The sequence below is a fragment of the Trachemys scripta genome, chromosome 2 (assembly GCF_013100865.1).
Source record: "Trachemys scripta elegans isolate TJP31775 chromosome 2, CAS_Tse_1.0, whole genome shotgun sequence".
Taxonomy (NCBI): Eukaryota; Metazoa; Chordata; order Testudines; family Emydidae; genus Trachemys; species Trachemys scripta.
In genome coordinates this window covers 11,857,518-11,873,841 of record NC_048299.1, presented here as the reverse complement: position 1 = coordinate 11,873,841, position 16,324 = coordinate 11,857,518, and the positions used below count along the sequence as shown (strand labels likewise).

The 16,324-nt window shown below is 48.6% G+C and overlaps 2 protein-coding genes across 2 annotated transcripts in view; both read right to left on the bottom strand.

Annotated features, from left to right (window-relative positions):
* Positions 1-4,805, bottom strand: part of MYD88 (MYD88 innate immune signal transduction adaptor) — a 29,292-nt gene extending 24,487 nt beyond the window's left edge. Inside the window, exon 1 of the mRNA XM_034759914.1 lies at positions 4,412-4,805. Within this exon, the coding sequence (XP_034615805.1) occupies positions 4,412-4,757 (346 nt within the window). The 5' untranslated portion in view covers positions 4,758-4,805. The remainder of the gene's footprint in view (positions 1-4,411) is intronic.
* A 5,077-nt stretch (positions 4,806-9,882) lies between these two features.
* The window catches only part of LOC117871991 (cryptochrome DASH-like), a 30,735-nt gene continuing 24,293 nt past the window's right edge, over positions 9,883-16,324 (bottom strand). The window contains exons 12-14 of the mRNA XM_034759913.1: positions 14,457-14,576; positions 12,308-12,484; positions 9,883-10,881 (exon numbers count right to left, since the gene is read on the bottom strand). Of these exons, the coding sequence (XP_034615804.1) occupies positions 10,771-10,881; positions 12,308-12,484; positions 14,457-14,576 (408 nt within the window). The 3' untranslated portion in view covers positions 9,883-10,770. The remainder of the gene's footprint in view (positions 10,882-12,307; positions 12,485-14,456; positions 14,577-16,324) is intronic.

The window sequence follows — 16,324 nt, the reverse complement described above, 5'->3', positions numbered from 1 at the left end:
CGCGGGGCTGGGCCGGGCCGGGAGCCGGGGTCCAGAGTCGCGGGGCTGGGCCGGGAGCCGGGGTCCAGAGTCGCGGGGCCGGGGGCCAGTGCCCCGGGGCCCGAGCCAAGCCGGGTGGGAGACACCGGGGCCAGAGCCTCTTGGCCTGGGCCGGCCGCCGAAGGGAGCCGCTCGGCCAGGAGGGCCGGACTGAGCCGTGCCGCACCCCGCCCCAGCCTACCTGCTGCCTCCCTGTTTCAGGCTTCCCGCGAACATTTGATTTGCGGGAAGCAGGGGAGGGGGAGGAGCAGGGGGCGGAGCATTCAGGGGAGGGGGCAGAGTTGGGGCGGGGCTGAGGGCGGGGGAAGGGGCGGGGTTGGGGCGGGGCTGGATCCCCATGGAGTGTCCTCCTTTTTAAAAACTAAAAGATGGTAACCCTATGCAAACTGAAACGGCTGAGTTCCATGCAGTTGTATAAACCCCATACAGTCTATGCAGATAACCTCAATATAAGGCATATGACATTGCTCGGATCTTGAAATGAATTATGGCTTGCATAAGGGAAGCTGAAGGAGTGCAGCAAAAAGTATAAACAAATAAGCCCTACGAGGAAAGGGTAGATGAACCGGGCATGTTCCGGGTAGGGAAAAAAAGACAACTGAGGGAGATTAATTATTAAGCAGACAAGTACCAGTTTTTGTCACTAGTCAGCAAGAAAGCAACAAAAAGCAATGGGCTTTTGCAGGGAAGATTTGGGACAAACACACCAAGGTAAATAGCTTTGCAACCCTAAGGACAATCAGGCAATGGAAAAAGCTGCTAAGGGAGGCAGAATCGCCGACACCACCTCTTTAGGAATGATGATACGTATTGTTGCTGTAATGGATTGGGATGGAACAGTGGACCCACGACTGCATGGAAAGAGGGGTTGGTTCTGAAGTGCATGCCACAGACCAAATGCAGTCTTTGGAATTCTATGCTATGGATTGGGCCCTTCAGTTCTGGTTTTTATTTGATTTATTTTCCCCCAGGAATTTATAGGTGTTTATTACCACAACAAAAACAGGTGAAAATTGGTGCAAAAAAACTATTAATAATTTTTATGGGTAAATATCGGGGTTTATTTTGGTGGACAGAAGGACAGAGGAAAAATGTATTCAGTAGATTAATGCTCTGATGAATGGTTTGCTGCAGAGCTAAAACAGACCTCAAAACACAATGCCACTTCTGAGTTTAAGAAAACAATACATCTCTACGCCCCAAATAAAACTTTTTATTTGAACAAACAGTTTGCTGTTGTAGACTTAGAACTCTTAGCCTATAAATATTTACATTTAATAACTGGGCCGCACCATTTGCAGCGCATACACTCAACTTCATCCTTTTCTCCTGTTTTTTTTTTTTTTTTTAACTTTTGAATACTTCCTTGTGCTCTGAAACGTATTCTGATACAGATTTTCCTTTTCTTCCCATTTTCGTGTGTCAAATCTTTAAACCATTATCTGCTAACAGCATGAAATGTGTACGTGGTGGGCGTGAGATTCATCAGTACGTTCAGATGCGCACACACTTCAGAGCTTGCGTGCGTGCGTGCCTGCTGGTTTATTATCTGTCTTTTCAAGACTCATACATAGCCTTACTTCAACGGGCAGCTTTGCATATACACACAGACTGCGTGATCGTAATACATATATCTCATGCAATGTATTGTATTTTCCTAATAAAACACGCTTTTTAAATATATTTGAATGATGCAAAAGTAGGGTGAAAATCGGGAAAAAAATGACTAATACTTTTTGTAAAACCCGTGATTTTTCGGAAAAATCGGTTTAAACTGAAAACAAAGGGACTTAGCTATGGATCAATTATGTGCTGTAACAGGAAAGGTGCCTCACAAAGAGTTTTAAGTCCCAACGTATAACACAACCAGGCCAGTCAGATCAAGAAGCAGCACCGTTTAAAGCCCAAATTTCAGTACCAACTATATGGGTGGCTGCAATCCTCCATTTTTTAAATGCATGTTAGGGACCTGATCCTGAGGGCAATCATCTCCCACTGACTTTCATGAGAGTTTAAGGTGCTCCGTAAGTAGCACAGGATCAGACCCAAGCTGTAGTCTCCAGGCGAACTTCTCAATGTGACTCTCAGCTAGGAGCCTCCTCAACTTTCAGGTCCCTCCCAGTTAAAACCATTTGGTTCTATATTCCCTTTTGAAAGGGATTCAGACTCGGTGCCTCTTCCTGAACAAAACTGTAGGTGTTAATGTGGCAAGAAGAACTGAAAAGTCAGCTCCTGAATTAAGAGCATCAGTGCCAGAATGCAGAGCATCTGAAATGCAGCTAGCTTCATTTGGGTTGTAAGTTCAAACCTTCCCACCCAGCCAGAAGTCTCTGCGGCTTGTTATGGACCTCAAATGAAAGGGGAAAAAATAGACTGAGGCTCATGAGGCATAACACTGATAACAGGTCCCTTAAAAAAAAAAAAAGAGCAGCAGAGGGTCCTCAAAATACATGTGTAAGTAGGAGGGACCCAGTGGGACTCTCTACCCGTGAGAATCTCTACACTAGATCACGGGTTTACCTATTGGGTGTTTTGCAAGATGCAGTGGTGAAGTTCTCCATCTTGATTTCTCATCAGCAAGTAACAGGAAGTGAGATCTCTCACTTCCCCACCAGAAACCGAGCAAAGGCACAGCTTGTAGACACTCAGGGTCAAGCATTACTTGTGAGTCAAGTGACCTCAGAAATATTTAGGTGATAAAACTTCATTTCCAGGTAGTGCCATTTGGGTTCCCATAAAGCGTGGTTCTATCTTAAAGAATGCTTTGTAAACATGGCTCTGTGGGGTTCCATATTTATTATTTCTCACTGGCTCCTGAAGTCTGCTCAGTTTTAAAATAATTCCCGCCCCACACAACTGCCAGGTCCACAAATTCAGGCTGGGCTCTGACAGTCAGGCTGGGCTCCATCCCATGGATCATCACCAGAAACAAAGGTTCTGCTAGCCAAATCAGACCCTCAGTCCAACCCCATTACCTTCAGGTCATGCCCTCCATGATACCTGGGCAAACCATCTCATGGCTAATGTTGCCAAAGGCATCGTTTGACCTACAGGATTTATATCACTGGAGATCACATGCAAGACAGAAAGGATGCAGGGTGAATTTGCAGGGCTGGTAACTAACAAAAATATGAGGCTCTCTCTTTCCCATTGAAAACTGAGCAAGTTTGCTATGAAAAAACAATCAGAGAAGCACAATGAATATGTAACTCTGCAATATAAGTTTTCAGAGTAGAACAGCAACAAGCAAAACAGAAAGCACACCACTCAAACTATGATTAGGCCCCAAAAATTATTTTCCTAAAGAAAGCTGTATCTTATGCAGTATCCCTGTATTAGTTATAATTCTCTACAGATGCCACATAGGCTTTAGCTTTCCCAAACAAAGCTAAATTTCAGGACCTAAACAAGCTGACAGTGACTCTTAAACCTATCAGTCTAGATCAGGCTTTGAAATTAACTAGCGAATCTCAAAATGATGACAAGGCTATAAAGAAAGTCAGCCACCAAGAACTGCGAAACTAAACCCACCTCAGATTAGCAGTTCACACTCAAAACCTAGCCATGGTTACATCAGAGTTTTAACACTGACTAATGTTGAATTTCAGGGGGGAAACCAAACCAAAACTCGCAGAACTTTCTTGTTCCAGTTGTCTCTGCAGATTGAACAGATCCTGTCCCAGCCCCAAGAGAAACTAAACTATTCATTCGTTCTTGGGGGGGAAGAATGCATTAGAATTGCTTCCAGGGTGCTTTTGTTTCTGTACAGCCCATGAAGCAGGTATCCTATAATGTAACCAGAACCTATTTAGACTGTCATCTAGCGATCAGTCTGAACTGTGCCTCAGCAAGGCACGTAGCCTCTGCCCCCAAGGGCTGTGCCAAAGGCCCCCTAGGGTGACTAGATGTCCCGATTTTATAGGGACAGTCCCGATTTTGGGGTCTTTTTCTTATATAGGCTCCTATTACCCCCCACCACCTGTCCTGATTTGTTACACTTGCTGTCTGGTCACCCTACAAAGGCCACTCTCCTCTTTTACAAGCCACCCAAGCTCCTGCAGCGACCGGCCAGGCCCGGGGAGGAGTCCAGCGCCAGGGGCCCAGAGCAGCTGTCAAACAGGGGGCCATGCCCGAGTCTGCCCCGCGCCCAGGGGAAGGGAGGAGGCAGAGCCGGACCCACGAGGGGCTGCGGGCGCCCCCTGGCCAGGCAGCGGCTGGAGGGCTGGCGCTGGGCTCGGCTAGGGGGCAGCACGGGCGGGAGGAAGGGGCAATCAGGGGGCGCAGGGGACGGGGGGGAGCAGGGCGGAGACGGACCCAGCAGGAAGCGCCGGGGCCTAGGGAGCGGGGCCCGGCCCCAGCGCCCGGCTCTCACCGATGCGGCCGCCCAGGTCGGCCAGGATGTCGTGGCGGCCCAGGGCCCGCAGCAGCGCCAGCAGGCGGCCCACGGTGGCGCCGCCGGGGCAGCGGCCCTGCCAGTCCTCCAGCAGGCGGCCGGCGGGGTCGGGCTGCGCCTCCAGGTGCTTGATCTCCAGGTACTCGTAGCCCAGCTCCTCGGCCAGCGCCGTCCAGTCGGCGGCCACCGGGGCGCGCGGGTTGAGGTAGAGCCCGAGCCGCCGCCGCACCGAGAAGTTCAGCGCCACCAGCGGCACCGCCTCCAGGTCGGGGGGCGCCGGGGCGCCGGGCCCGGGGGAGCCGGAGCCGATCGTGGCCGTGTCCATGGTTCGTGAGCCGCCGCCTGCCGCTTTCGCAACTTCCAGCTCCCGCCCCGGATCCCCGCGGGTTTCGCTTCCCACCCCGCCCCCGGCTGCACCGCGCTGCCCGGCCGGCCGGCACGGCAGAGCCGCCCCTGCGGGCGAGAAGGGCCGGACAGGAGCCCGGAGCGACAGACACGGCCCGGGACAGACGGGACCCCCGACAGCTACCCCCGCACACACACTCCCGGGGACAGACAGGACCCCATAGCAGCCAGCCACCCCCGCCGTTCCGGGAACAGACAGACGTGACCCCCAGCACCCAGCCACCCCCACACTCCCGGGGACAGACAGGACCCCATAGCACCCAGCCACCCCCGCCGTTCCGGGAACAGACGTGACCCCCAGCAGCCAGCCATCCCCACCGTCCTGGGGACAGACAGAGCCCCCCAACAGCCAGCCACCCCCACAGTCCCGGGGACAGACAGGACCCCATAACACCCAGCCACCCGCACCGTCCTGGGAACAGACAGAGCCCCCCAACAGCCAGCCACCCCCACCATCCCGGGGACAGACATACTGGACCCCCGACAGCCAGTCACCTCCACAGTCCCGGGGACAGACAGGACCCCAAAGCAGCCAGCCACCCCCATAGCCCTGGGGACAGACAGACAGAATCCCCTGGGAGCCAGCCACCCCCACAGCCACAGAGGGACAGGACCGTCCCCTTCAAGAGGGAACCGACAGGATGCCCTGGCAGCCAGTCAGTCCCCCACACACCTTCCCTGGGAGCAAACAGACACCTATTTCTCAGTGTGGGAGGGGGTCAGGGCCCCCCTTCCCTGGAGAGGGTATTCTTCTAACTTCTTTCCCTTTCCCCACAAAACTTGACAGGGGCTGGCTCTCCACTGGCCTAAGAGCCAGACACTCCCATTGCCCCAGCCTGGCAGCAGACACACCCACACAGTCCTTTCCCCTCACCTTTCAGGGAGCAGCTGGTGACCTCTCTACCCATCCCCAAACCCACTTCTCTATTCCCACCTCCGTGGACAGACAGACACCCCCATCCTTGCACTGAGAGCCTGCATTTCCCATGCCCCAGCCCAAGAGGGATGCAATATGAAGACCACCAAGGCCTAGACTCCGGAGTGATGCTTTGATGGCATTTTTTCTATTGGGATCAAGCTAATTTGTATTAGGGACCAAGCTGGGGCTCCCATTCTGCTGAGTACTGCATGAACACGGAGAGAGCGTGTGAGCTCTGGCAGGTGGTGGGAGAAAGGAAGCATTATTAGCCCCATGCCCCAGAGGGGGCAGAGAGACAGAGTGACCTACCCAAAATCCCATAGGAAGGCTGGGACGGAGCTGGGAATTGAACCAGCATCTCCTGCTCATCCCAAACCAAGAGGCTCCTGCTCGGAGTGCTGGTTTTAGTAGGGGACATCTATACATAAGGCAATTGAAGGCTCCGTCCCCCCTCCGGTCTATAACTCCGTGACTTCAGGTTAGCTTGTTTCTGTGCTCGCGCTCTTTCTCTCTCTCTCTCACACACACACGCCTTCTCATGCTGCCATCGCCTCAGTAATGGGCTCCCTTGCCATCCCCACAGAGATGTCTGGGTGGAAGGTCCCACCAACAATGCCCTCTAATAAAAACCTGGGATAGGAAAAAGCATGTGCTGTGGTGTGCTAAATCTATCTTCTTGATGCTTTTTATGTCTGAATTACATTGTTGGCAGAAAATGCAAGCTCCTTAGGATCAGTACCAGTTGAGTCCTCCATAATGAATACACTGTACTTTAATCAGAGTTTAAGATAAATTTCAAAGTGTGGTGTTGTGGGGGGGGGGGGGTTCAGAACAAGTATGTGACATTCAGAGCATATGGGGGTTTGATTCTGCAACAAGCGTCTTCACTATCGTCATTTACACTTTGTCTTAACTGTGATTCTTCATCCACTTCTCTTCCTCATCCCCTCACTACACCTAACGTTTCTCCTAGAGTGAAAATGGAGGTTATGTTTGGAACAGACCATCCAATTAACGTTAATATACATATCCAACAGCTTGTCGTGATAGCATTCCACGTACAAGGTTGCAACTGAAGATATCATACATGCTCCTGCTCATTTGTCAAATAATTTTATTGTCATTTTGGGCCCGTTTCAGCTCCCATTGATTTTAATAGGATTGGGTTCCAGCCAATGAGGGGGCATTCTTACATCTACAGCATTAATTCCCTGTCAACTCCACTTACTTGAGGCCATGTCTACACTGGAAAAAGGCTTGTCAGTAGAGCTATTCCTGCACATCTATGCTGTCGAAAGATCCTAGGTGCAGCTTATATCCATTACAAAAAAAACAAAAAACGTGCCTATGCCAGTATAACGTATGATTTTGCGCACAAAATAAGTGATACCAGCAAAAGCACTTTTATGTTGGTATAACTCTGTCTATGGTAGAGGCCAAATTTTTAAAGGTATCTAAATGCCTGACTCTTAATGTGATAATTGATGGGTGTTATGCTCCTAAATACCTTTAAGAATCTGGCCCTAGGGCTCTGGCAGGATAAAAATGTCACACACAAAAATTTTAAAAAATAAATCACCCCCCACCCCAGTTAACATTCCCAGACTAGCAGAAGTTTCTAGTATAGGCCTGGCCTCAGACAGAACTCCCAATTAAATCAGCCCTCAGACTGGAATGGTGGGACTCCACTGCCAGCGGGTAGAGTGCCTCGGGTCTTCCTGGGAAAGGAACTAAACTCTCCTCCCCTCAGATAAGGCCAATTATACGAAGTTAAACATGGCTGGTTACTTCCAGGAGCAATGTGGCTGGAGCCGCTACACAATTCATTTGTGAGGAGGAAGTTTGGGGAGAAGAGATGAATGTTGCAATCTTCCCTAAAGGTTACCAGACCTATGCCAAGTCTACTCTTAAAATTTTGCCAGTATAGTCAAGTCAATTAAACTATCATGTCATTTTTGTACCAGCAAATGCCTTAATGCAGATGCAGCTCATACTGGCAAAAGAGTGCTTTTGGTGCTATAGCTTATTTGATTACGGGAACCAGTATAAGCTATACTGCATAAGCAATTTTTGCCAGTATGCGCTGCATGTCTACTAGGAGGGTTTGCCATTATGGCTACGTCAAACCTTTTTTGTGTAGACTAGGCCCTAGTTCTTGTCCATACTAGGAAAGCGCCCTGGTTTAATTAAGTCAATTGAAAAATTGTTCTAGTTAAACTGGTGCAAGCCTCTAGTGTAGATGCCCACGAACTGGTTTAACCATTGCTAATTATGGAGGTGCCAGTCATGGCTCCATAGTTAGGGTTTAGTTCCATTTAGCACTTAAAGCAGGGATTCAACCTAGGATATGTGTGAAACATACATATGGGTTTAGATGAAGTCAGTAATTTACCAATACACGCTAAACCAGTTTATGCAAGGGCTTATCTGGTTTAAGGCCTTTTACAAGAGGGGTTTGAACCAGTTTAATTAGATTGATTTTAAACTGAGGTGTTTAAACCAGAGCAGTTTTTTTATAGATAGAGCTGTGGCTCAATCTGTTCCCTGGTGGTAATGAACTCCAGAGTCAACCAAGGGCCCTCCACTGAGAGTGCCCTGCTCCCAGACTCAACATGTTTGAATCTGGGCTCCTCGGGGAGTGAAGATGCCATGCTAGGGAACAGTGAGAGGAAGGAGCTCTCTAAAGCAGTGGTTCTCAACCAGGGATACACATAATCCTGGGTGTGCTCAGAGGTCATAAGAACATAACGGCCATACTGGGTCAGACCAAAGGTCCATCTAGCCCAGTATCCTGTCTACCGACAGTGGCCAATGCCAGGTGCCCCAGAGGGAGTGAACCTAACAGGTAATGATCAAGTGATCTCTCTCCTGCCATCCATCTCCACCTTCTGACAAACAGAGTCTAGGGACACCATTCCTTACCCATCCTGGCTAATAACCATTAATGGACTTAACCTCCATGAATTTATCCAGTTCTCTTTTAAACCCTGTTATAGTCACAATCTCGTCAGGTAAGGAGTTCCACAAGTTGACTGTGCGCTGTGTGAAGAAGAACTTCCTTTTATTTGTTTTAAACCTGCTGCCTATTAATTTCATTTGGTGACCCCTAGTTCTTGTATTATGGGAATAAGTAAATAACTTTTCCTTATCTACTTTCTCCACATCACTCATGATTTTATATACCTCTATCATATCCCCCCTTAGTCTCCTCTTTTCCAAGCTGAAAAGTCCTAGCCTCTTTAATCTCTCCTCATATGGGATCCGTTCCAAACCCCTAATCATTTTAGTTGCCCTTCTCTGAATCTTTTCTAGTGCCAGTATATCTTTTTTGAGATGAGGAGACCACATCTTCACGCAGTATTCAAGATGTGGGCGTACCATCGATTTATATAAGGGCAATAATATATTCTCCTTCTTATTCTCTATCTCCTTTTTAATGATTCTTCCAGGGGGTACATCAACTCATCTAGATATTTGCCTAGGTTTACAACAGCCTACATAAAAAGCACTAGCAAAGTCAGTGCAAACTAAAACTTCATACAATGACTTGTTTATACTGCTCTATATACTGAAATGTAAGTACAATATTTATATTCCAATTGATTTATTTTATAATGATACGGTTATAAGTGAGAAAGTCAGCAATTGTTCAGTACTAGTGAGCTGTAACAATTTTGTATTTTTATGCCTGATTTTGTAAGCAAGTAGTTTTTAAGTGAGGGGAAATGTGGGGGTACGCAAGACAAATCAGGCTCCTGAAAGGGGTACAGTAGTCTGGAAAGGTTGAGAGCCACTGTTCTAAAGCAACCAAGTCAAACCATTTAAGACTTTTTGGACAAGAACTGGAAGTTTAAAATGGACCCAGAATAGGACTGGTTGCCGTTACTGAGCATAGAGCAATGTTTTGAAACTGATCTGTGTGCTGTATATGGCATCAAACCTTCAGGCTGGTGCCACAGGCAAACAAAATTACCACAGTGACCCCACATCAGATTCCATGGTGAACCTATTTTTTCTAAAGCACTATGGAGGATACAGTCAAAGAGAACAGGATTCTGGCACCTCAGATCAGTCATTCTGCCTTCTGATCTCTATCAGAAGAGTGGAAATCAGGAAAGTAAAAACATTCCAATGCAAAGGTTCAAGTTGTATTATGGATCAACGTTTTTAAGTTCTACACCCTAAGGCACGTTAGCTTAAGCACATTCAGTATACATATTTCCAATATATAAAAAAAGTGAACACCTTCTCCAGTCTGTAATACGAGGTAGAAATCTGGCTACAATAACTATAAGCCCCAGTACAAAGCAAAGGCACTGGAAAAGCAGTCAGACCACTTGACAATACCAAGATGACCCTATCGTTACAGTTAATAATTACTACTTATGAAGCCCCTTTCAACTAAAAGCACTTTACAAACTTAAGTGATCCCCATATATAATTAGTGTATCCAGTCACTCATCACCCATCTCTGGGACAGAACACATTAGCTGCTTAACAGCTCACAGCAACAGTTTAAAGCAGGAAGTGAAGAATACCAAGTCAGATCATCAGCTGGTGTAAATCAGTATAGCTTAACTGGTTTCAGTAGAATTATGCTGATTTATATCAGCTGAGAATCTGGCCTTAGTACATCCAGTTGATTTTTGAGGGGCATTTCAGTGGTGTAATTTCCACCCACTCGAATTTGGCCAGAATACAAGGTTAACACCTCTGTTCTTGTTAAAGGTGTCATGGGATTCTTTAAAGTACAAAGGACCAAGAACTTCAGCTTCCTTCAGAATCCCAATTAGCTGGCTCATAGAGAACCATTTCCTAAAGATTAGAGGTCAAAATCTTAATCCAGTTGAAGTCAATAGCAAAACTCCATTGACTTTAATGTGTCCAGGATGTCACCTTTGGTTTACTTAGATATTAATGAGAGAGAAGTTGGCCATAAATAGTAACCACTGTCAGTTGGAGTGCTCAGCCGGCAGCCACATCAGTCACTTCTCCAGAAGTGCAGGGACTGCCTTCACGATAAATCTTTGTTGCGAGAGAAGTAAAAGTCCATCCCTCTGTCCTTGTGTTGCCTTGGCGTGTCGGAGGGATCTTTCCTTCCCCTCGGAGGGTGGTCTCTCTTGTTCTGTTAATTGAGAGGTCAGCGAAAGTTATTGATTGAAGCTAAAAGAAAGTCTGTTTTTTATGTTATAAAGCAACCTAGACATCTCACAGCCATCAGAAAAAAGGGTAACACGTTGCAGCTCTAGCCAGATGAGAAGCAGAGAGGAAGGATGATCCAGTGGGTAGGATGCTGGCATAGAGACAGGTTCAATTCTCTGCTCTGTCAGACTTCTTGTGTGACTTTGGGTAAGTTACTCTGTGCCTCAGTAGAATAGTACTTCCCTACCTCACAGGGGTGTTGTGATACATAAAATACATTAGTGATTGTGCAGTGCCCAGATACTATGGTGATAGGGGCACAGCAGTTCCTGGGATAGCTAGAAGCATGCTGAGGAGGGGGAGAGAGCTAAAATGTGACTCCCATCTCACTTTATAAAAAGTAAAAAAAAATTGGATTAAAATGTTCATGTTGAAAAATGATCACCCTTCCCCTCTCCCCCGCCAAGCAAGGGCCACAAGCCAAGGAGCTACTGACAGTCAGTCACTTGTCTGATCTCGACTGCACATTGAAATAAAAGAGAACTGATTATTCTAACTCTCAGAGCCAAAGCCAGGGGTCCTTACTCCTTACATGAGTTTTGCCTGAGTGAGAAATTTGGAGTTGGGCCCTCGGTACCCAAACCCTACATGAAGGCTAGTTTCATCCTTGCACTTGGTTTATTACACTACAGAATCAAACTGGCCTGCGACAAGAGATATGGGTAGGGGAACAAAGTAATGAAAACTTGTGAGATGAAATATACAGCTACGGGGTCACAACAGCAGCAGCATGGTCAGCAAATTGAAGTTGGCAGCACTCAGTCCTAAGACGGAGCCCTTTGTTAGTTTTGCTGCATTTTCTAAAAGGCAGATCCATTCTGAAAAGTATGTTAGTACCAATGGCCTCCTGTGGTCCCCTGTTTAATGGGTCTCTTATTCCAGATCAGATGTGCTCCGTTTACAAGTCCAAAAGGTATTCTTGCTAGCTGCCAGCCCCACAGACTCCTCCTGGGATCTGAGAATCAAGCTGGGTTCTTTTCTCCTCATACACAATCACCTATCATAAGGTGTCTGCAGGCCAAATTAGACGTTCAGAGACATCTGTGAAACTTCATGGCTTTCAATGGGGTGGCACAGGCACAGACTTACCAGAACTTAGTAAGCAGTGCTGTGATAGATGCACAAGTCAGAATAACATAGAATCCAGCTTACACTCCAGTTACATGGATATCAAGTGTTCATTCAAAATTAATGTTGTGCCCAGTCCTGGACCCTTTAAACGATGTGGATTAAACCAGTTCTCTAGTTATTTCTTAAGTGTAAATGGGAGAGAGCTGCAGAATTTATACCCATATTTAGAGCAAGAAACAACAAACTCCTTAGCTCAGTTGAAACTTCATAGTACTTACAGGCTTCTGGTTGATATGTCTGCTCCATTCCCGGGCCAGGACGACTGGCAGTGGATAGGTCTCCCCTAGAGCTATCCCAGCTTGTGAGAGAGCTGCATTGCTCAGTGCCCAGAGAGTGTGTATCTCCCCTCCCTTTACACACTGTATTTCCGGAACCCACAGTCGGACATAATCTCCCTGCAAATGGAAACAGTGGTGTTCAGGGGGATTCACTCACACCAATAGAGCAGGATATTAATAATCTGACTTCCTACAGTGCCTTCCAAACTAGGATGGGAAAGCGCTTTATTAACCGTAAAGAATGAAGCCCTGTGAAACAGGGACACATTAGCCCCATTTTTCAGGTGGGAAAATGGAGGCACTGTTATGTCAGGGCCAACATTTTCAAACCCGGGAGCCTTCTGTTAGGCCCCCAAATCCATATGTAGGCATCTGAGTAGGTGGCCTGATTTACAGAGATACCAAATACGTGCACCTCCCATTAGCTTCAATTGGGGGTATTTAGAGTCCCTGGGAGCTTCTGTCCCTAAACCAGAAATAAGCCCCACTCCCTTGCTATGACACAGGAGGCAGCCAGGGTTGCTACTGTGCAGGAAGGGGAGCCTCTCCAGGACACCACGAAGCTGGGGAATGGAGTGGGGGCTGAGTTAATCTCCTCCATAACTCTGGTTCATTAGTAGTGGGAGGAGTATGAAAGGGAAGACTGATCGCCCCTCTCCTCTCTTCCCCCCACAAGGTGAAGGTCAGGGGAAAACTGACTGTAACTGTCCTTTAATCTCATGGCTGTGGGTTTCAACCCACTATCGGGTGCATTACTGTGTTAGGTGATCAACTCCGTCCCTCCCATCATTCATTTCTGTGTTTCCCATGCAGCTGGCCTGTGCTGGAGTAACTCATTGCACCATGTCTTGACGATATGACAGTTACCTGGGGAAATGGTCATTAAACGCAATGCTAGTAATGGGGACAGCCACAGACCCGGACTTCCCGAGCCAGGTAACAGACTCTGAATGCCAGATCTCTTCTCGCCCTCCTCACCACTAATCAGGAAAGGCCTGCAGGCCGAGGGATTTTTCTAGCAGCAGCGTCTATTGAGTAGTTTCTTCTACTCTGCCCACTGGGGCCGTTTATTGCATTCAGTTTTCTTCAGCACCCATTTGAATATAAACTGCTCAGATTGTAACACTGTTTCAATACACGCATTCACTTTCGTAGGGTTTTATACCGCTGCCTGTCTCCGTAGCATTTGAGCAAACGATTGGCTATAAACTCATCATGCACATTTGTCTCCTAAACACATTTCACTCTTCCGTCTCTGCAGCTCCACTCAGCGGAGAAGCAGCTCTTCAGAGGAGACGGGCTAAGTGGCACTGGGGCTAAAATATCACCGTTACAGACGGCCGGATTCCCCGCTGATGAGAAGAGAGCACTGAAAAAACAATTGCAGCCAATAATCACGCCGGTGGGGGTACCCTGGGGGACGCTGGCACGGTCACACACGGCAGCATACCCCTATGACTTCAGTGCAGCTGCACCTGCTTTTCCCTCTGGCAAACTCAACCGCTGCTCATTAAAGAATGAAGATCAAACTAAATTACCATTGGTTTCAGGGAGCCTAATCTGGCTGCTTTTAAAATAAATAAATAGGATCCACAAATGAGTAAATCCCGATTTTCACACTTGGGGGCTTAAAGGTAAGCACCTAAATCCATATTTAGGTGCCTAAATGAGTGACCAAGAGTGCTGAGCCCCCAGGCAGCTCCCACTGAAGTCAAGCCCCAAGAAGGGGGAGGGATAACTCAGTGATTTGAGCATTGGCCTCCTAAACCCAGGGTTGTGAGCTTAAGCCTTGAGGGGGCCATTTAGGGAACTGGGGTTAAAAAAAAAAACCTCTGGGGATTTGTCCTGCTTTGAGCAGGGGGTTGGACTAGATGCTCTCCTGAGGTCCCTTCCAACCCTGATATTCTAAGGGTAACTGCAGGTCCACACTTTTGAAAATCTTACCCAGGTGACTGTGAAGTCAAATCAAAACCTTATGTGCCATTTCCATAACCGCTGGAGTTTTGGTTTGTTACCTGCTGGGGCGAAGTGGGGGGGAAGATGAGGAAGAGAGCGACGTAGCACTGGGACATTTCACCAGGAGACTTACGTTGCTGTCATAATCCAGGCCTTGTTTAATCATGTTAAACTTCCTGTTTTCCCTTGGATCGTTTCCAATTCCAGCGCTGTATAACCAGTTTCCATAATTGCTGCAGACATCATAATCCACCTTAAACACACATGAAAACCAGTAAGAAGGGCTGGGTCTGCTGCTCAGAAAGATAAGGGCAGAGGGAGGAAAATCTTGTGGAGATGGCCATTGCTCTGGCATCTGGGACTTGTCTCCACACCACACTATGCAGTAGCGTTAAAGTGGTTCAACCTCCTCTAATGTGGACACAGTTATAGCAGTGTAAAGGTGCTTGAACCAGTATAGCTATTCCTGTATAGGAAGGGGAACAAGTTATGCTGGGGTAAGGCTCCTTTATACCAGGAAGTGGGAGGGGTTGCACCACTTGATATATTTGCGGGTTTAAAAAAACAAAAACAAACCCACATGACAGTTACACCAGTACAAAATCTGCACGTAGCCCAGGCCTGGTACTGATTGGCCCTGTCATAGGGTGTGGCTGCCCCACAGCACTCCCTCCTGGCCAAGCATGGTGCACTTAGCACTCCCTACCTCAGTTTCCCTCCCTGAAGTGAGTCTTAGCTGGGGTGCTGGAACCAGGGGGGCAAAAAGGGGCCATGGCCCCCCACTTATCAACAAAAGAAATGTAAGTGCTGTGTGGAAAACGACCGATTTTTCCTGGGCCAGCCTTAGGGGCGGGCAATGGGGGCGATTGGACCACCCAGGGCACCACCCAGGGCACCCAGGGTTGGGGGGGCTCCCTGCGCAGTGCAGAGGTATGCATTGCCAGCGGGCGGGGTAGCATCCAGGGCAGTGAGTGACAGCGGGGAGCGCCACGCTCACTCTGCTCCACGGGGGACCCACCACGTCTCTCACTGCCCTTTAGGCAGCATTTAAATCCATAGCTCATCCGAGCCACCCCCCCGTCCAATCCCAGTGCCCAGGTTGCCTGGCAGTTCGCTCCACAGCACTGCTGGAGAGAGGCTGCTCCCGGGCACCTGCTATCTCGCTCTACCCTGGGCGGCGCTGGGGCTGCGGTTCCCCCCGGCTCTTCTCCCTCTGGCGGCCGGGACAGGACTTTGCAGCAGCTGCGTTGCCGAGTGCAGGGGCTGGAGTTCAGTGAGCCAATCCCAGGGGCTCTGGCAGCCTCTGCCCCACCTCCCCCCACGCCCTGCCCCAGCCCCGCACGGTGAATCACTGCATAGAGTTCGGTATCCCCTGAGACACCTGCCCCCAGAGCCTGGGATCCCCCCGCCTCAGGAGATACCTTCTCTATGGCCTGGGATCCCATCGTACCCCCAACCCAGGATCCTCTATAGACCCGGGATCTCCTGAACACATCCAGTCCCCTATCTGGGATCACCCCGTCCTCTAGGGACACACCCAGAGCCCCCCATTCACCTGGGCTTCCTCGCTTCCCACCACACCTCCCTGGTGCAGTTTAAACTGCCTGCAAGAAGCCATGTCTACACCCCTCCCCATGTACATCCCCTCTCCAGAGTCCAGGGCACGACACCCTTCTCCCTCCACCCTCTGGTGAAACAGACACTTTCCCCCAAGACCGTGGCAGGGAGACTCCCCCTTGGCTGGGGCTGGCGTGTAGGTGCCGGGAAGGTGATCTCTGGGACTGTTACCCTGCTCTGCACATCTGCAGATCTGTTAAAAGTAAGGATAAAAAGGGGTAAAACCACAAGGGTGATGTCATGGTAGGTGTTTACTATAGACCACCTAACCAGGAAGAAGTAGTGGATGAGGCTTTTTTAAACAACTAACAAAACCATCCAAAGCACAGGACTTGGTAGTGATAGGAGATTTCAACTACCCAGACATCCATTGGAAAAATACAG